Below are 21849 nucleotides of genomic sequence, written 5' to 3' on the forward strand. Positions count from 1 at the left end.
CCGTGGCCTCTCCCATTACGGAGCACAAGCTCCGGATGCGCAGGCTCAGGGGCCATGGCTCACGGGCCCAGCCGCTCTGCGGCACGTGGGATCCTCCCGGACTGGGGCATGAACCCGTGTCTCCTGCATCAGCAGGCGGACTCTCAACCACTGTGCCACCAGGGAAGCCCCTATAAAGAACTTATTAATGAAAAAATTATATATTTATTTTATTTTATTTTTTAATTTTTTTAAATTTTTACTTAAGGATAGTTGATTTAAAATGTTGTGTTAGTTTCTACTGTACAGCAAAGTGAATTAGTTAAACATATACCCATTCTTTTTTAGATTATTTTCCCATGTAGGTCATTACAGAGTATTGAGAAGAGTTCTCTGTGCTATACAGTAGGTCCTTATAAAATAGACAACTAATAAGGACCTGCTTAGTTATTTTTGTACATTTACCAGTACCAGCATTCTTCATGCCTTCACATAGACACCTGTTTCCATCTAGAACCATGTTCTTTTAGCCTGAAGAACATCCTTTAATACTTCTTGTAGAGCAAGTCTGCTGGCAGCCAAATTTCTTAGATTTTGTTTGTCTGACAGTATATTTATTTCACCTTCATATGTGAAGGATATTTTCACTGAATATAGAATTCTATATTTTGTTTTGTTTTTTTCACTTTAAGGTAACGTTTCATTGTCTTCTGGCTTGCATTCGTTGTAATGGTATATCCAGGGAATTCTTAAATCTTTTTTCCGCTATATCTAATATGCCTGTTTCTTTTTGGCCACTATTTTTTTTATGATTCCATGCTTTTTATCTTTTATATTTTTAACTTTTTATTTTATACTGGAGTATAGTTGATTAACAATGTTGTGTTAGTTTCAGGTGTACAGCACAGTGATTCAGTTATACATATACATGTATTTATTCTTTTTCAAATTCCTTTCCCATTGAGGTTGTAGATAATATTGAGTAGATTTCCCTGTGCTATACAGTAAGTCCTTGTTGGTTATCTATTTTAAATATGCCCACTATTAAGATTGTTCTCGCTATCATTGTTTGCCAGCAGTTTGATTGTATTGTGCTTTGGTATGGCTTTCTTTATGCTTATCCTGTTTGGGTTCCAATGTACTTCTCAGATCTGTAGGTTTATGGTGTATATTAGATTTGGAAAAATTTTGAACACTGTGTCTTCGAATAATTTTTGTGCCTACACTCCCTTTTCAGGGAGCCTTTATTCTAGGACTAGACCAGCTTTATTTCTAATATGCAGCCTTTCTAGGTTCTCCTCTGAAGAGTCTGTATGTTCAGTAAGATACCTTCACTCTGATAGCATAGAATGCATCTGTCTTCTAACCCTACACAAGCTCCAGTAGTTATGCAGTTTACAGGTCCTAGGTAATTACTCTTTTCCCAGCCTTGCGGAATTTCACCCCACTTATTTGCAACTTAGTAAAATATTTAGTTTCAGGCTCAAAGGAACACCTTTGCAGATTTTTTTCTTTTGCTTTTATCATATTCGTATTTTGGTTGGTTTTCCTAATTACTGTATCATAGAAAAAAATGCATTGTTTGTTAATGGTTCACTTCGTTTCCTTGAAAAATACCAGAACTTTTAGGAAAAAAGACTTCATTTGTTTCTTAAGAATTTAGTAATTATCAGTTAACTATAGGATTTACAGAAACTCAAGCCTTTAAAAGAATAGTGCAAGTAAACAGATCATTCTCCTTTAAACTACCATGATAGTTTCTGCCACAAAAATTTTTGACAGATGAAGGATGAAACAAATGAAACAGTTATTTTTGAGTGGCTCTAAGAAATTCTGTTGTAGAAGTTTTAAGTTGCCAATATTTGGTGTAATACCATGCTGCTTGATGTTAATGGATAGTGTTGTAGGAATTAGAAGGTAGTTAACTTCTGTAATAGAAAACAAAAAAATAATTGTGAAATAGCATACACTTGACACTACTCCCCACCCCGCTGCCCAAATTCCCTGTGTCCTATCAAAACTCTATTGTGTCCTACCTGCCAGGTACCTGGTTATTCCCATTTCTTTCCCTTGGGTCATTACATAAACTAGTAAGGTTTAAGGTAACGTCCAAAAGAGACGTAAAAGTGGAAACGAAAGACTTTAAGGGCTCAAAGACAGACAATAAGATGAACTGATAAATGATAGGGCTGATAGTTATGTGTAAACAGTGAGAGTATATAAGGAGCCTGTTGCAGCTTAAATAGGATGGCGGTCTCTACACAGCAAGCATAAATAAGTGAAATCCTCTAGGTTATGTCCCTCACACTATGTCAGCTTATGAAATATTTTGAAGCTCGTTGCTGTGTTGCTCCGTCTTCTCCAGTACTCAATAAAACAGATTCCAGCTGCCTTAGCCAGTTTGAACTCCATTCTCTGTGTCCTCATCTCGCTGAAGCCCTCGTTATCTGTGCTCTGCTTGAGTTCCCCCTCTCTGTGGTGGGGCCTGCTAAATATCTTCAGGCAGAAAGTCAAGTAATTTTAGAGAGCACTGGGTCTCCTCCTCTTAGGGATCACAGTTCTCTGTTGTCCATTGTCCAGTGTCTGGGAACAGTTGTTTCATATACTGTCTAGTTTTCTAGTTGTTTACAGGGGGAGAGATAGTGCAGTTCCAGTTATGCAGCTATGGCCAGAAACTGATTTTCTAAAAACGTTTTTAAAGCTAATGAATTAAAAACCAAAACCAGGAAACACCACACACCCAGAGTATTGAGTCTGCATATAAGGTTGCTCTTAAGCTTATAAATTGTGTGGGTTTTCAGATACATGCATGTGGCATTTGGGCGGGGAACGCTGAATTCCAGAATACCAGTTGAGTCTCAACATTATACTATAGTCACCACAAAAGGTTTTTAAGGCATTTTTCTTAGAGATTTTCAGGAAATATTCCTTTGTAATAGTGCTATGAATATATGTTGAGATACAGGAAAAAAGAATGGAATTATACTGGCCGCAGTACAAATCTAGGCCAAAAAGACTCTCAGAATATTTAATAGACCTTAGAGAAATACAAGGGCATACTTTACCTTTTAGGCAAAATCATTATTTTTTTAATCAACCTAGCATTATCAGAAGTATATCCATTTGTAGATGTAAGAGCTATTTGCAAAGTGTTGAGAGTTTTCTGGCAACATATTTCCCTTTCAAGTTTAAAATTCAAGGTAAACATTAGTACTTGTATATTTTTCATACATCTGAAAATATTTATGCTTAATATTTTATCTAAAACATTCTACTTTATATGCAGTATGTGATAAAGATATTACTTGGTAGAAATTAAGAGGTAAAATTTCAATATTTCTATTAACATGTTGCTTATAATAATTAGAATATAAACTCCAGAAAAATCTCTTAGTGGACCAAAAAACCTTCACAGATAATTTATAATTTGCTTAATTAATTTAAATTTAAAAGGCAAATAACTAATAAGCAAATGAAAAATATCTTTAACATCAATAGCAAAAAGAGACTTTTCTAAAAAACTGGATTGTTCAAAATTCAAATCCTGATATTTCTCCTCATTTTTTTTTGCTAGCCTTTCCAATCTCACTGTTTGCTTTTATAACCCACTGTTTCTCATACTAGAAACCTGGCATCATCTCTGACACTTCCTTTCACACAGGACAACCAAGTCATCATCATATTTTATCAATTTCATTCCTAAATTCCTCTTTGCACCCTTCTCTACTACCTTGAGCCAAGCCACCATTACTTTCCATTGGGCTACTATTCTGTCTTCTCTATACAAATTTGTCCTATGCAAGTCCCTTTTCTGTACAATATTGTTCAAAATCTTGTATAGTTTTATATATTTTCTTAGGAAAAAGCCTCTAAAAGTTAACAAGGCTTATAAGGTCTGGCTATTCCTTACTCTCCAGCCTCATGAGTTCATGATCCACTTGAGTACATGTGGCATCTGCACATTTGCTACCTGATTCTCACCAAGCTGCAGTGGTGACCTTGGCATCTGTAGTTCCCTCAGTCTTGAACACTCTTGCTTCTCTTTTCCCCTGGCTAGCATCCTCCATAAATGACATCCTTCAGGCAAGCCTTTCCTGATTCCTCCCTCACAAGTTTCAGCGTAATTATAATTAGTTGGTTACTTATGACTTGATTAATATCTGGTTTGCTAGTTAGATGATAAGTTCTATGAAGCCGTAGAACATATTTCTGTTGTTCATTTGGGAAGTCCCAGAACTTTGAGTATTTCCTGATTTATAGAGGATGCTTGATAAGCAATGATTTAGGCATGATTAAATATTATACAAGAGAAAGGTGCTTTCAAGGAGTTGTTCAGAAATGGACACTCTTAGTCACTGTTATGAAAGCATAAATTCTTGCAAACTTTATGAAAATCAATTTGAAATTGTTTTTCCAAATCTTTAAATGTTTGATTTCTTTGACTCTGTAATTCCAAATCTGGGAATCTATCCAAGGGAAGTATTCAGGTATACAAATATTTAGTGTACAGTGTATTTATCTGAGCGTTATTTACAATATTAAAAAGTTGGAACTCCTCAAACATTCAGTAAATAGAGATTAGCTTAAATAATATTTTGGAAGATTTATTGGCTTATTATCAAAACATTTTCATAGCATTATGACATAAAAACCTTCAATGAATCTTCATGTAAATGTTTTTGAAAGAGAAATTCAAATATAGGGGAGAGTTTAAAGTTTAAATAAAAAATAAAATCATTTGGAAAAAACATAAGGTATCCTTAATTTTAAATGATAATCATGGCATGTCACTTCCATGTTATGAATCTCATTTAAATAGTAGCACAGATCAGGTCAAAAAAGAAAAAGAGAAAAAAAAGTATAGGTAAACAAAGTTACTCCACAAAATTTCATACAAATGATGGCTGTTTGTGGGTGAGAATTAGCATTTATCCTCCATTCTTGTACACAATAAATCACAAACTAGGGATGTTTAAAGGTTCTGAGTTCTGTTTTTAGAACTAACACATTATCTTTGAATTGTTTTGTATTGAACATAACCCTGTCATTCTGATCTGTTAACATTCCGTGTCATGATCTTTCTGTCATCACACTCTTTCCTGGGTGGCATAGGAGATACAGAGCATGTATAAGATGTAGTACCAGCCTTCACATTGTTCATAGGATCATTGCATAGACAACATAGACACACATAGCCTTTAAAATAATAATATGTTGTTAAAGAATAAATGATTAAGGGACACAAAATAAGGTTATAGACATCGAGTGTTCAAAGGAGGTTGGAGGAGGCAAGGATAAACGTGACTGTATGGTTTGTGGACAGCTTCAGGAGAGAAGGAGAACTTCCTATGGCATTTGCTGTGATTGCAGACTTTCCCAAAGAGGAGATGCCTCATGTTTTGCATCAGGGAGCGTTGACCATTTAGTTTAGAAATGAATGAAATGCTTTTAACAAAATCATGCAAAGTGGATAGTGATTAATGATGCTGACTTGTTAATCTCATAATATTTTATAACTTTTTTATAGCTCTCCGAGACACTGGAAAACAGTCTATTAATAGTGACTGGAAGATTGAACACTCTGGAGCATTCAACTTAGCGGGAACTACTGTCCATTATGTAAGACGAGGTCTCTGGGAGAAGATCTCCGCCAAAGGTCCTACTACATCACCATTACACCTCCTGGTATGAGGGAACGAATCGATAACATTGCATAATCAGCTTCCTATGACAAAGGACATTCCCACCGTGCCTTCTCTTATCTTTTTTCCAAATTTGAATTGTCAAGTAAACATTTAAAATTATTTAAGAGGTGGGTTTTTAGGGTTTTTTTAATGTGTTCGAAATCAAGATGTCTAAAAATGGAAATTATTATGAAAGGAACACGATATTTTAGGGAATTCACAGACTCACAGTAGAAGTGAATTAGCAGGCAATAAGGTTCCTCTTTCCCTAAAAGCATATGTTTACTAACCAGAGTGGATGTCTATAAAGAGAGTGCTATAATATGGCAAACCGTAACATTTCATACATCTGTGAAATGGGCATTGCCTGAATCTGTATAAAATACCTTTGATAAAATGGTATTGGTCCCAGGGGAAAACGTTTGGTAAATATTTAACAAGGCTTCCAATTACCCCATTGTGTTCTTACTAGGTTAAGTGATTCCTGTAAAGAATTATGATAATTTGAATGCTTGGGATAATAAGTTTCTTTACCATGTAGCAGAAGACTAGGTCTGAGTTTGGAGTGAAAGAATCAGGACATTGGGGCTCTGCGCCCTTGCTCATGGCAGGTTCACATACCTCTTTTGACCTTGATCATTGCAGTCAATGCTAATGGCTCAGGAGTTTTTTCTTCTGGTGGCAAAGTCTGAGATTCACACACTTCAACACCTCTTTGAGTCCACACATAAAAACAACTCTAAAATACAGCCAACTGACTGTTTATTTGGAGTGTAGTGTACCACATTATTTAATATCTCCACACAATTAAAGTTGAATTCTTCCTCAACTGGAGACATCTGTGTTGCCAGTATAGCAGCCAGAGGTTCAAATCTCATACTGGCCCATTTGCTTTTCCTACTTTAACATGCCTGCACATCACCTGGGGTTCTTGTTAAAATGCATATTCTGGGGAGGAACCTGAGACCTGCATTTCTAGCCATCTCCCAGGTGATGCCACTACTGCTGGTCCACTGACCACATTTCAAGTAAGAATGTTTTAGAGAACTGCAGTCAATAGACTTTACCAACAGGAATATGCATAAAGGGAGCAGGGTGAGTTGCATGGGGGCCTTCTGTTCCGAATCTTAATACTAGTAATAATATACACCATCAAGCACTGAGAGTCAGACCCTATCCAAAAGTGCTTTATGTTCATCATAGCACTTAATCCTCAAAATAACCCTGTGTAGTATGTATTATTATTACTCCGTTTTACAGATTAGAAAACACTAAGTATGTAAAAGGTTAAATACTGTGCTCAGTGCCTCCCAGTAAGTTACTTAGCTTTGAATAAACTAGGTGTTAATCCATCTTCTATGCTGCCTCTCCTGATGCAAAGCTTAAATCTAAGTTCTTTACACCAGACAGCCTTGGATCATGAGTATGCATATACTTTAAATAATTATTTTGTTCATTCCCCCACAGTTCCTCTGGATCCTTTTATTTAATTTAAATTGGAAACTCCAGTCTGTGCCCTCTGCCATCTGGAGAGAGGAAAAAAAAAAAAAATGACTAACAAACATTGTATGACCAATATCTGGCTCTTTCCATGACTGGTTCACTTAGAATAACAACATTATCAACAACAAACATTTGTTTAATGATTGGGCTGCAGAAAACGCCATCAGGTTGCCTCCCTTATTACATTAATGTAAACTACGTTTTTTTTAATGGAAGAAGACTGAGGCTCTTTTAGTGAGCCTCTAATTCAGAATCTTAAAACAATATATGTGAGACCTCAGTGTTGGGCAGAGGGAGTTTCCTTGCTGCAGAATCCTTAATCTGACTGGTAATTACCAAGGTTTTTCCTGGAAGCATGAAACATAATTAAAGTCAGTGAACTATGTCTAAAAGAAGGCATCTATGTGACCTGGATTTATTCAGTAATCCAAGGAAAACTGCACTTCTAAGATATTTTTCTTTAATGACTATTACAGATTGAAAGCTGGTACTGAATTTTGAAAGGCAATACCTTCTGCTGCCATGCTTCAGTATGTGCCCCTCAGCTGTAACGCGGTCACACTTTCCTTCTTGCAAAGAATACTGCCAAGTTCAAATGGTTTAAGAAAGAGCTAATGATTTTTTAGCCAATGTCTTTATTTTAAATGGCATTAGGTATTCAAGGACAATCTAAAGTTCTATCGATGAAAAGGTAGTTTTTTAAGAAAAAAAGACATGATTTCACTTAATTAAATAAGTTGGCAAATAATTTATTTATATGTTCATTTCATCAATTTGAAAATCATGTAATAGTCTGGTTATTTCCATAAACAAGGTGAGTCCATCTCTCTCTTTTTTAACTCATTTAGCTGAAAAGTCACTGGCAACATGAAATGAGATATTTAAAGCCAAAATAAGCACTGTGATATACTTAGAAGTAGGATCCAGCATGTTAGTATATATGAATTTTTAAAGTATTATTTTTATTGTTGATATAGTTGATTTATAATGTCATCATACTAGTTCCCCAATCCACATATTAAAATGTATCTTAGTATTTCTGATAATATATTGAGGCAGAATCTTAAGAAAAAGAAGTAAAGAAAATTAACCCTGGGCTCATTTAAATTTTTTCCTATTAAGTGTTAACTCTGTAACCTGTCATTACAACCACCTTGATACAGATTAAATATTTAAGTTTTCTAATACTTCAACATAATTTAAAATTTAGATATATATGTTTTTATACATCACAGCATGTCATATAGACTGCTTCCATAAATCCTCAGATCCATAGAAGTGATATATTCTATGAGCTTGTTTGACATATTTGGTGAAAATGTATTTATAAAGAAACATATATTCTCATTCATTCTTTTATTTAAAATGAGTATATTTCAGGTATTTTTCTTTCATTTAAAACATGTATGCTTGCCCATGATGATGCAGTTCTTAGCTTGATACTGGGTACCATGGGAGAACAAAGCAGACATGGTCCCTGCTTATGGTTTAGTCCATGTAGCCCAAAGTTCAATCATTCTCATACATCCTTTATGGTTTCTTACACTGTTTACATATGTGTACATAACTGTACCATTATTAAGTTAATTTGCAGTTAGAAGTTCTTTTTAACGTAAATTTCTTTTCAAAGGAAATGATCTTTATTATAAATGGAAAATTAGTAACCTTGCCAAAGTTAAACTGTAAGCATACATGGAATAAAATTCTTGTCCTCTAATTGGCTTAGAAGTTCTCTGCCCTTATGGAGTGAAATGATTTCCAAAATCTTCTCTTCCTCTGTTGACACAGCGACTTATTATTCATCTTTCTCTTTTATATGAGTGGAACGGCTTCATTTGATATTAGATCGTGGGTTATATCTTGATGTTATGTAGGACACATGTCCCTGTCCCCCCTACTAAAGTCATCTCATACTTGTACCATGCTTTGAGAGACTGTCTAGTCCATCAACTTGGGAGAAAGTGATGTGGTATCTCTGACCTTATTCAGGTGGCCTATGTTTTCCATGCTGTCTTTAGCTCAAAGGTAAGTGTGTAACTCCAGTGATTTCAGAAGCAGGACAATTTTAACATTTAAGCATAATATCTCAAGTCTACTATGTATTAAAGGAGCATGCACACCATGCAAAAAGCATTTTAAGGTATTCGTATCCTTAGTTTTATGCTTTACATTGAATATGCTCTACTTTGATCCATCTGCCTTGATCACTTTTATATATTATAGGTGCTGCTGTTTCAAGACCAGAATTATGGTCTTCATTATGAATACACTATCCCGTCAGACCCTGTACCAGAGAATCAGAGCTCCAAAGCACCTGAACCCCTTTTCATGTGGACACACACAGGCTGGGAAGATTGCGATGCCACGTGTGGAGGAGGTGAAGTATTTTTCAGTATTTACCTTTCCAAAACAGCTTCTTTTCTGATTACCCATTGATAATTAAGACAGGTCCATAACCCCTTATCTAAAATTTCAAACTCCATAAAGGATTGGAAACTGAAAGTTTTTTGTGACACGTTTAGTGCCTAAATCCCTGAACTATTTTGCAGCAAAAACTGGCATGAATTGAAGAAAGGCTACGTACAGTTGTTACATATGTCACTCAATATGGTCACTCATTGCATTGCTTTGCATAAATATTAACACTTATGGGGGCTGCCCTAGACACCATACAGGTTGTTATGTCATATACTTACACTTTTATATTTACTTGGGACACTATACCATTTAGAGTTCAGAGAGATGGGAAGAAACCAACAAAGCATATTAAAATAAGTAGCCAACAACATTGGAGAAAAAACATGCAAATGAGAATGCTTTTCTGTAAGGCAAGTGAGAAAGTATTTATTACAAGAAAGAGAGAATGATCAACTGTATCAAAAGCTGCTAATAAGTCAAAAATAATGTGCACTGAAATTGACTATTACATTCAAATATATTTATTGTATTTCAAAAGATATTATATTTTTATATTTGAAACATAGAGGTCAATGATGACTCTGTCAAAATTACTTTTAATGATTTGGCTCAAAAGACTAAGTGGAGTGAATTCAAGAGAAAATAGCATGTGATGAATTGAAGAAAGGACTAAAGGTAACAGGAAATTTTGCTGAAACAAGAAAGCAGAGAAATGTGGCATTATCTGGAAGGGAATATGAATCAAAGAGTTTGTTGTTGTTTTTAATAGGGGAAATTATACATGATGATTTCCCAATGTGAGTTTTCTAGAATAGAACAGAAAACTAGTGGTGCAAAGGAGAGAGCAAAAAATTTCTGGAGTGATATCCTTAAGTTGGCAGGATGGATGGAATGGAATAGTTGGCTTTGGATAGAAATATGGAGAGCCCATCACTAGTAACAGGAGAAAATACAGTATTTTGAACAGAAGCAGATGTTGGAAACTTGTGGTGGTACTCTTTTGGTTGCATCTATTTTATCAGTAAAGGCCATTTTGCTGCTATTAAAGGTGAGAAAGAAGATATGAGAATTTTGAAAAGAGAGGAGATGTGAAGTGGTCACTTAAGAGAGTGAGAGAATGAATGAAATGGTACATGTATTTTGACTTTATGGTAGCATTGATGGTCCACTTGAAGTTGACAGTCATGAATTTAGCTTGACATACATATCATAATGATACTTACCCTCCAGCTATGTACAGCATACAGATGCACTTGTGGTACAAGTTTTGGAATTGCCATGTGAGTGTAATAAAACAAAAGGAGAATCCGCTTGACCTGAGGTTGTATGTAAGGAGTTGAAAATGATTGGCCATGGAATTTAGTTGTATAAGGAGGAAACTAAAAATACAAAGGACTTTGAAAGACAGTGAAAAGGTGGTAGCACTAATGGATTTTAGGGCCTGGTGGAGTTAAAGAACTTTTAGATTCAGGGTACTTAAGGGAGAGGGCTGGAAATACAGGAGATGGTGACAGAAAATAGAGCTAAGAGTATGGAGGGGATATAGTTATTAGTAATAACAAGACCAGGAGAGTTGGTGGCTTCAGTGAAGTGAAAGTACAGATCTTTGGGAAGAGAAGTGTGCCCGGAACTGAGAGGCCTCAGTGTTGGAAGAATCGTTCAAATGGCTATAATAATTACCAAAAAAATGTGTTAGGAGCAGTATTAGAAAATAGAACAATAATCCAGGAGGTAAAATCTTAGAGTAAAAAGAGAGATTGAATCAGGGGTTGGTGTTCGGTTACAGCAAGAAGGGGACTGCACTGCATAGTCTGCTCCAAAGCTGTAGGTTTAGGAAGAAGGAAGGGAGAATGGTCTGGTGGTGACAGCGAGGGGCATGGACACCCATGCTCTCTAGATGTAAAGGTATGGGGTGTAAGCAAGAAAATGGCCACCCCACTGGTGGCGGTAAAGGAAGCAAGAAACAGTGTCCTCAGGAGAGAGGAAAAGGGTACCGGGAACATCCAGAGGTTTGGAGGCTGGGGAGGAACAACTTCTGCTGCAGCACTTGGAGCTCTGGGGTCACCAGAGCAAAGGCAACATGGTAGGCAGGGGAAGGGAGACATTATAAAGAGCATACTTTGCTCCCAGGGGTACAGAGTAATTATAACAAAAGGATTTCTAGTCACTCACAATTTAAAAGCTTGTAGCAATCACCCTTGGCACAATGAAATTTTCATTGGCCATGTTTCCCTGGGGTCCCATTATCACCATGTGACTTGGGATCCTGTGTCCTCAGTCCTCTCCTGCTGATGACCCCATGTACACCCAAATTCCTATTCCTCTGCTTCTCCCATTTCTTACTGATGTCAGGGCCCATTTCACTTAAGGCGTTCTGATTCACATCCCCTATCCATAAAAAAACAAAAACACAAATAGAAACAAACACATTTAAAGTGAAGATCCACAGAGTTAGAACTTTCTTCTTTAATATAACTCAGCTGCCATTCCGTGATGGGTTATCTGGAAATGGAGCAACGAAAAGGTTGCTGGTTCCTGTTATTGCACTAAAAGGCAGTCATTAAAATCTGTTTACATCTGAGATTCTAGACAGGAAAGTGTTTGCCCAGTGAATTTTATTATACTCATTTTTTTTTCATTCTGCCATAATTGTGGTCTAGTAAAAGCTTCAGAAGTAAACATACAGAACTTGTGAGTCTTCAGTTTGAACAAGCGAATTTTTAGGGTTAAAAATTTTTTCCAAAATCACATTAATTGCAACCTAGAATATGTTTTGTCAATTGTCAGGCCTTAAGAAATAGAGGTTCAATGTAAATTATTTTAGTTTCAAGGTCAGAAGGGCTTTTAGATATTCTTGAGCATAACTTCATAATTATTAACATGAGAAAAGTGAAGTGCATTAGAGATTGAGACTTCCCAAGGTCACAGGCCCAATGTGGGAGGAGCCAAGATTAGAATCCAGGACTCCAGAGTTCAAGTCTTCTTTCCTCCATGTTATATACTTCCTTCAAGAGCAGTTCAGGGGTTTGGTGTCATTTCTTTCCACAAAGTATGTATAGCATGTCCCTTAGAGATTACATAGGTTTTATTTGTTTTTTTTTTAATTAATTTTTATTGGAATATAGTTGCTTTACAGTGTTGTTAGTTTCTACTGTACAGCAAACTGACTCAGCTGTACGTATACCTATATCCCCTCTTTTTGGGATTTCCTTCCCATTTAGGTCCCCACCGTACATTAAGTAGGGTTCCCTGTGCTATACAGTATGTTCTCATTAGTTATCTATTTTATACATAGTATCAATAGTGTATATGTGTCAGTTCCAATCTCCCAGTTCCTCCCACCCCCCCTTTCCCCTCTGTATCCATACGTTCTCTACGTCTGTGTCTCATTTATACTTTGCAAATAAGATCATCTATACCATTTTTCTGGATTCCACACATATGCGTTAATAGACGATATTTGTTTTTCTGACTTCACTCTGTATGACAGTCTCTAGGTCCATCCACGTCTCTACAAATGACCCAGTTTTGTTTCTTTTTATGGCTAATATTCCACTGCATATTTGTACCACATCTTCTTTATCTATTCCTCTGTTGATGGACATTTAAGTTGCTTCCATGTCCTGACTATTGTAAATAGAGCTGCAGTGAACATTGGGGTGCATGTGTCTTTTTGAATTATGGTTTTCCCTGGGTATATGCCCAGTAGAGGGATTGCTGGGTCATATGGTAGTTCTATTTTTAGTTTTTTATGGAACTTCCATACTGTTTTCTATAGGGGCTGTCCCCGTTTACACTCCCATCTACAAACAATAAATGCTGGAGAGGCCGTGGATAAAAAGGAACCCTACATAGGTTTTCTTTGGATTCAAAGAGATGTTTTATTTAATATGTTAAATAAGAATTTAGATATGTCCTTACTTTTATTTCAAATGACTTATTTTATAAAATAGTCCTAATTATAAGCAATCTCTATATGATTTGCACTTGAATAAACCTTCTCTCTCAAATCTGTTCCATTGTGTTTAGTCAACAGTTTTCAATTATCTCTGACTATGTTAATAGGACGTATATTCATTTCAATGCCAAAGTATTTCTGGGCATTTGGATATTATTTTCCTTTGCAGTTCATAAATAAAGTGGATGGACAAGGTTTCAAGAATCGCATTATTTCTGACTCCGTTTCGTCGATTTTATAGCCAGAAAGAGCTTTGTAATCTTTCAGCATATTCATGAATTAGATGAGAGTAAGTTCGAAGCACAGAACATTGGAAACAGACTCATGTAAAATTTATCTTCAGCAGCAAAGAGGAATAATAGAACTATTCTACTTCACAGAAATATTAAGCAAGAAAGAGCAAATAAAGTATCACAGGGCAGTATAAAATTTCAGTGTTCGACATGTTATTTTTTTGAATACAATTTTAAGGCATCACATTCCGGAAATAAGTGGGAAAAAGAAATTTTAAAAAAATACCTAATGTCCAGTAGCTAAATTTTTATCAATATCTTTTACATCAGTATCTCAAACTAAGTTTTAAAATTACCCAAATAAGAGTTAACTGATTATGCATTTCTATTAATTTATTAATACCAGTTGTTACAAGATAACAAAAGCCTAAGATATAAAAACTTCTTCTTTTAGAAGAAATATTAATTTAAAATACCTAGTAATGCTGGTGATCTCAAGTAAATTTTTCCAGCAGTTTAACTTGTACACTTTTCATCACGATCTTGTCAAATTCAAATCATAGTTCCAGAAAAATTTAAATGGATATATCATTTTGTACTTTAGCATTGGCCATTGATATTAGTCCTTTTATTTTCAAACATCGTAAAACATATTTGTGCAATAAATGTTTACTTTGCATTGGTGTTCTAAAATATCTAAAAATCTTTGAAGGGATGTTTTAAATTTATTTTGGCACCTTAGAAGTAGGGGTCAGTGGATAAAGGATTTTTTTGACATAAAAGACTGTTTGAAATGATCTTGGTCTTCAGAGACATCAGGTATCTACCATTCCATAATATCTGATGGTTTTTTGTGGAGTTAGCATTCCACATACTATATACAGTAACTGCATTACTCTAGGACTTTTATCTAGTAGATGAATTAATGAAATAAAACCTTGAATGAAGGCCCCCAAATTTAATAACGTGTTTTGAAATAAATGAAGAGTTAAACATGCTTTTAAGAAATCTGAATAGATACAATTTGAAGGGGAAAAAAAATAAGTCAGCATTCCACATTCTTCACATTAGTCCAAATCCTGCTAGCTTATGACTCTCATGCTGTAAACCTTGTATTGTGATATCTTCTAGACATGGCTTTCCTTGTCCATGACCAGGTTCTCAGGAGGCATCCAAGTTTGGGGGTCCAAATTGAGGAAGTATTTCAGTATACCAATACCTGTATCTTATGAAGGGTGCTGGGTTTTTTCCTGTTTTTCCCTTTCACAGGCACTTTGCATGTACCAAAGTAAATGTTATTAGCCAAAGAAAACGCACCAAAATATATTTTTGCTCTTCTCTGCATTATTTTGTTTTAGTAATATTTAGTGCCATTTTGTATCCTATTGATGCTTTCTTTACTTAAATTAATAGGAATGTTTATATTAATGTAAACTCTTTATAAACTTGAATTTAACACCTAAATAATAATCCATGTATTAGATTTGCCATATATAATTATTTCCCATAATTATTCATTTAGTTTGCACATGATTTTTTACCATCTTAGGAAACACAGTGTTGAGATGTACCTCTTAGTACAGGAAGTACTTTGAGCTTGAATTACATGTTTATATTTCATTTGTTGATTCCTTTACCAATACTGACTGTACTTGCACTTTTGCTGGATGATTCAAAGATGAGTACTTTCTGTTTTTAGAAAATTTACTATCCACCTAGTAGGGGTTAGATAATAAGAAAACACCATACAGAGTGATATGGGGAATTGTAAAAAGCCTTCCAGGGATATGCATAGTTGCAAAAGCCCTGGGGTTAGTGAGAATGTTTATTACTAGAGTGAAAAATATGAGGATCAAGCTGTGGGAAATTATTTGACCAAAAAAGTAGAAAGAAGGTAATTCGTGAAGGTACTTAAGTGTTATGCTAGCACTCAAGTTAAATTTAACTTGAAGGTTAGGGGATTACATTAAAATATTTGTGTGTATGGAAATGACAAGATCACATTGGATTGTTTATTGAGTGTTATGAACAATACAAAATAAAATTTTTTATTAAAATAAAAAATGAAATTGTCATTTTAATATTAAGCCCAAACCTTGAAGGAAAAAATGTTTTATAGAAATGTAAAAAGAATGGCTAAAAATTAAAGGACATGACATGACATTAAAGGACATGACATTATGTAACTCTAAGAAGTGCTCAGAAAAAAGACCTTCTTCATCATTAAAGTATTTTTACTTTTGGTTCAATTGCTTGCTAGTCATTGTTAGTTCAATAGAAAATAATTAAGTAAAAATTTTTAAAGAAGAATGTAAAGACAGATGACTATATATAGTCTCTTTCTTATAGACTTCCCCAGTTTTAGTAAAACATTTGGATGAATTGTTGTACAAATTGTGGTCCATCCACAGCAGGATTTACTAGTTGGCAGTAGAAAGAAACAAATGATTGATACAACAATGTAGATGTACCTCCAAGGGGATCATGCAGAGTAAAAAAGTCAGTCCCCAAAAGTTATACACTGTATATATACTGTATATAACAGTTTTCAAAACATTCTTGAAAATATTATAGGAATGGAGAACAGGTTAGTAGCTGCCGGGACTCATTGAGTGGTGGATGGTAGGGGAAGTGGGTGTGGCTCTAAAAGGGTAACTGGAGGGATTTTTGTGGTGATGGAAATATTGTACATCTTGACAATATCTATGTCAGTGTGCTGGTTGTGATACTGTACTCTAGTTTTGCAAGTCATTACCACTGTGGGGAACTGGAAAAGGGTATTCAGATTCTCTTTATTATTTCTCACAAGTAGATGTGAGTATACAATTATTTCAAAACTAAAAATAAAAATTTTTTTAAAAGTTTGAAATGTCCCATAACATACAGAGAATTTCAGTTACGCATATTAAAACACTGTACCCACTCCCCAGATTGTTTCTACATGTATGATGCAGGTTTTAGAAATGTGATCTACCTGAGTAGACTATAGTTTTATTAAAAATTTCCATTTCATGAGTTAAATACAGAGCATAGAAAAAAAATCAATTTATCACTGAGATTGGAAAAGAAGGAACACAACATAATGTGTACTCTGTTCAGTGTCTTCGGAGAACAAAGAAAGAATCAGTAAATAAAAATTACCCCTCCTTTTCAGTTTTTGCCCAAATTTGGTAATAAGATGAATATATAATGGTTATTGTATTTTATTTGTAATTATGTTCAAAACAGATTTCCCCAATACTGATTTAGTGGGAATGACCCAGAGATGAAATTAATTCCCATAAAGCAAATAATACACTGTCAACAGCTTGCAGCTACTCAAGGTTCAGGCAGAAGGCCAGTTACTTCATCACTTTCTGTTCATCCCTCGGTTCTACAGTACTGGATGCGTTGTAAATACTGCTGTTAGATGCTATAATGGAAATTTCCTCTGTTGGCTGGGACATAAAACTATATAAAAGAAAAAAATCAAACAATAACATTTCTGTATGGCTTTAAGATCCTAGTTGTATTTTCATAGACATAATGTGCCTGTAACTGAGCATTAGATTTCTTTTCTTGATTCTCTTGTCTTTGTTCAATGAAATTTTTAAAAAGTAGGGCTAATCCCTCTTCTAGCTGCCAAAAAACTTATGATGTGAGGGTCTTTGCTACAATGTAGATGGAAATGTTCCAATTCGTGCTCACATGCCTTCATACTTTTTTAGAGCACCAGTAAGGTGCTCCCTGTAATGGCACCAGTACCTGTATCTCTTTTGATATATCAATACTTAAAAGATTTTTTTCAAAAGCTCAATATGTTACCTCTGGGCCAACATAACTAAGGTTAGATATTTTCTGAGTAAAGGAAAAAATGCAGTGTAATTAGCTCTGAGTTACTCATTCTGTGGCTACACTGAAGTTCAGCAAAGGCTCTCTGGGTATTGTCTGTTTGTCATCTTTTTGTGCTGTAGTTGGCAAAAAGCATTAAATTTAAATTAGTTTAGACAACTACATCTATTCTGTAAAAGAGTGTCTTATAACTATGAGGTTTTAAATTAGATTTTAAAACTAATATTTATATTTCATAAAAGCAACATTTATTTTAATCCTACTTTTAGGTAGGCATCATTGTCATGTAGAAATAATACTTACATATGCTAGCATTATACAAAATCTGTGTTACACCTATTTCATAAAGGTCATATAGGAGCACCTGAGGCATAGGAAACTAGGTGGAAGTTGACCAAAAACTTCCCAAATTTTCACATTTAGGTAACTCCTACCTAGTAAAGCCAGTTTCTTCTGTGAAGAAAAATTAACATCATAAGTCATTTCTGCTTATCTAGCAGCTTATTTGAAAATTATTTGAAGTTGATGGGTATTGAACACTATTATGATTAAGTCTAATGCCTCACCCCACCCTTCTTGACCTACCAAGGAATAGCCTGGACAGCCCTTAAACATTTGCCTGGGGCTTATAAGGTTGCCTTTCCTCTACACATTAGCATAAGCTTACCTGACTGCATGAGCTGCACAGGTCAGGCTAGTGGACCTCTGAGACGTGGCTGTTGCATTAGTTAGGCAGCTGGCACTCCACATAAAGTCCTCGCCCCAGAGACCGCAATCCAGCCCATGCTCCATTTGCCAAGTCATGCAGCCTTGTTCCAAGGCAACTTCTCGGTGGAGAAAGGAGCACCTGGGGGGTACCTTTTACTTATCTATGGTTGGATGTCCATCTCAAGGCCCTCCCCATTGTTGGCCCATTGGTGCACCCTTCACTGAGTGCCACAGAGTCCTGGTTGAAGGCATGCCTTTTCCCTCTCGAAGGAAAAGACCTTTTACCTGCTTGGCACTCTTGTCTGTCTTGAGCTCCCATAGAAAAAATTGCATTGCTCCAGAACTCTGGGATTCTCCAGATAGAAAATAATTTAGCCAACATTGTGCTGCCTATGCTAGAAGATGGAACTAAAGATCTAAATGTTTTCAATAACATGACATGCAGTGACCACAGATATAATTATTAGTTAATCCACATATGTATGTAGATATAGTCATGTTTTTATACTACAAGTTGTCATGGGACTATGCTCAGTGTTGTTGAGAGGGTAATCAAGGAAAGATCCTGAACCTGTTTCTATTCTTTTGCCTTCCACTTGGTTACCCCTGTCTCTCCCAATCCCCCTCAAGTCAAAGTAAAAGATACTCAAAAGTTATTCAAAGTAGCTCTCTCTCTCTCTCTACATCCTTTCTTGATGCCAGCCTCCTTCTCTGTTAATTAAAGAATGGAGTGACCTCTCTGCCACAAGCCCAGGCTGTCCTGTTTGGCATGACCAGTATGAATGCTCTGAGCTTCCTAATTATCATTGCATGGTAGTCATAAGCTCCTAACTAATGGGCCCTTCAATAGTGACCCAAAAGACTTGTGATTTTTTTTTCTTAATCCTTCATGACCTGTCTGGCTTTAAAATTATTGGCTGATTTAATTATTTTATAATGTCAAACAAGTTAAATTAAATTATTAAATCCTATATAGATATTTAAACTTTTTTAGAGAAACAGAATCAGCACATATGTAGTAGGCTTTTTCAGTGTAAGATGAAATAATAAGTGTCGTCAAGCAAGTGTGCTTATAGGGCTCTAAGCAAAATGAATACAGCATACAGAGAAAGGGGAAAAGCCAGTTTTCTGAAAGCTGGTGGAAAATGGGAAAACTCCCATGGCTTTTCTTAGAGAACAGGATAATCATTAGGGAATGAGGATTTCTTGAATTCTTGGGGTCTTTACCAGAAGTGACAACAATATAAGTCTGAGTTATATTCAAGAGAAGCTTGCTTCCCATAACTTACCCCCTGATGGTATACAGCCAGATGGTAAAATGTGCACACGTTTATATGCATATTTATGTGCACAAAGGTTTCATACAAATACTGCTTTCCACCACTGAATGCTAAAAGATGGCACAGTCCTTTATAAAAATCTTTAAGTAACATCTTATCAACTTATGCACCATAATCCCTTTGTATTATAAAACTTGCCATTTAATTGCTAACAAGAAAAAAAATTATCTTCCTTAAGCCTAGAGTTACATTTTGTTATATAAATTATAAAAATATCATCCTCATTGATCTAACCTAAAATTTGTTTAAAATATGAAAATTACAAGTCTAGGAATACCTCGAATAAACATGCATATAAGACTATGCAATAAGTCCATTGCATAGAGGCCTAAAATAACATTTCTTTTTATGTTTCTTTGCTCTTTTCAGGAGAAAGGAAGACAACAGTGTCTTGCACGAAAATCATGAACAAAAATATCAGCATTGTGGACAATAAGAAATGCAAATACTTAACCAAGCCAGAGCCACAGATTCGCAAGTGCAATGAGCAACCGTGCCAAACAAGGTAACCCTGTCCCACCACTCATTAACAAAATCCCATTTTCTTAAAAACAATGCAGTGGATATGTACCAAAATGTAAGGCTTTAAATAAGCAAGGTCTAAGAAAGAAAGATAATCAACTTGATGGAATGAGTGTTAGAAAACCACGGTTAGGATTGACTTCAACTTCAGCTGCTGTCCACAGTGTGAAGACAACTCCTAACTGGATGGCAGAGGAGTATTTAAAAGTATTTGGTAACCTGTTGGTCACCTCTTCAAAAATCTGGTTATTTGGTTGAATTCAGCTACTCATTCCTAAATTCTCCAAAATGGTGTTTTAAGCACTTGCCAATGACGATATAAACTAAAGTGGGACTGGCCAGGACCCAGTCCCCTACACAACAGTGGGAGCATTTGGTCCTTCTGGTCCCCAAGGCTAGATCCTCACTTCCTCACCCCAGCGTCCCCAGGGCAAACTGTTTGGTTCCTGATCTCTGATCGCCAGATTCCCGACCTGGGTCCTAGTTATTCGAAAGTTGGTTGCTTCGGTCCCATGTGACTTCCCCAGTGAGTAATAAGCAACAAAGCAGGGAAGAAACTCATGAGTAGGGGATAGAACCGCAATGCTGAGCACCGTAAAGTGGTGTAAAAGAAAGCCTACGCCTCAGTAACCAGCAGAGATGGGTGAATGGAACCTTAGTATGATTTGGGGGTGGGCTTGCAGCAAGGCTGTGCAGAATGGTTTCAGGCACAGGGCTCCCGAAAATCTCTGTGCTTTCATATAAAAATTAATGTTGGGCTTGAGTGGAACTCAGCCCCAGTGTCAAAAGTCCTCAAAACTTTGTGGGACAGAATGACAGAAAGAGTCTGAAGCTGGATTGATTCCTCTAGAATATGGAGACACAGACTTTTATTCTATCCTGACACTCAGAGATTTATTGAAGCTCAGTGAGTTAGGGTGTATTTGTGAGTTCTTAGGGAGTCAAACAATTGATCTCCTCTCCCAATAGTTTCTGCAGTGGAGTCACAGCGAATGTGTATGTACTGCAACTTGGATATGCAGAGAATTTGTAGCTTTGGAGTGCTCTCTAACTAATATAATCTTCCTCGTGACCTTCCACCACAATGTATGGGGAAGTGAAAGGAGAGTGAGAAACAGAGTTGCCGATTAACTATATTTAGGCTTTTCTGTCTTCAGTAATCTCTAATGCTCAGTTCTTCTCGTTTCCCTCTTCGCCCACCTTCCCCTTCAGAGGTAGCACTGCATCCCAAGTTCCTTCTATTTCTAGCTTATTGCAAAACTCAGTTGTTAAGCCCTCCAGACCTGGCTCATGCTATGTCAACCAACTTAAAAGAATTTGGAAAATCTTGTCTTCCTCTACAAAGCTGAAATTTCAAGACTTGCTTTTCTGTAGACTCAGTGTATTTAAGGTATCAAAAGCTGATTATCTACTTTTTCCTTTCTTTGCATCCGTGCTCTAACAATTCTTCCCTCCCCCTCAAAGGGAAAAATATGCTTCCAGAGAATAGAAGAATGGTATGTAAAAGAATATGCAAAAGAAAAACGTACATTACTTTCAATAATGTTCAATAATGCCCTTTGCACAAGCCGAACTATATGCTTTTCATCTAACTCTGTAATTACGTGTTTTTGTTTTGTTTAACATCTTTATTGGAGTATAATTCCTTTACAGTGGTGTGTTAGTTTCTGCTT

General features: G+C 35.8%; 1 protein-coding gene across 1 annotated transcript in view; it reads left to right on the top strand.

Moving 5' to 3' along the window:
- Nucleotides 1–21849, top strand: part of ADAMTS19 (ADAM metallopeptidase with thrombospondin type 1 motif 19) — a 279661-nt gene that overhangs the window by 219315 nt on the left and 38497 nt on the right. The window contains exons 17-19 of the mRNA XM_019924890.3: nt 5507–5664; nt 9390–9543; nt 20024–20159. Coding sequence (XP_019780449.1) covers nt 5507–5664; nt 9390–9543; nt 20024–20159 — 448 coding nt within the window. The remainder of the gene's footprint in view (nt 1–5506; nt 5665–9389; nt 9544–20023; nt 20160–21849) is intronic.

This window comes from Tursiops truncatus, chromosome 3 (assembly GCF_011762595.2).
Source record: "Tursiops truncatus isolate mTurTru1 chromosome 3, mTurTru1.mat.Y, whole genome shotgun sequence".
Classification (NCBI taxonomy): domain Eukaryota; kingdom Metazoa; phylum Chordata; class Mammalia; order Artiodactyla; family Delphinidae; genus Tursiops; species Tursiops truncatus.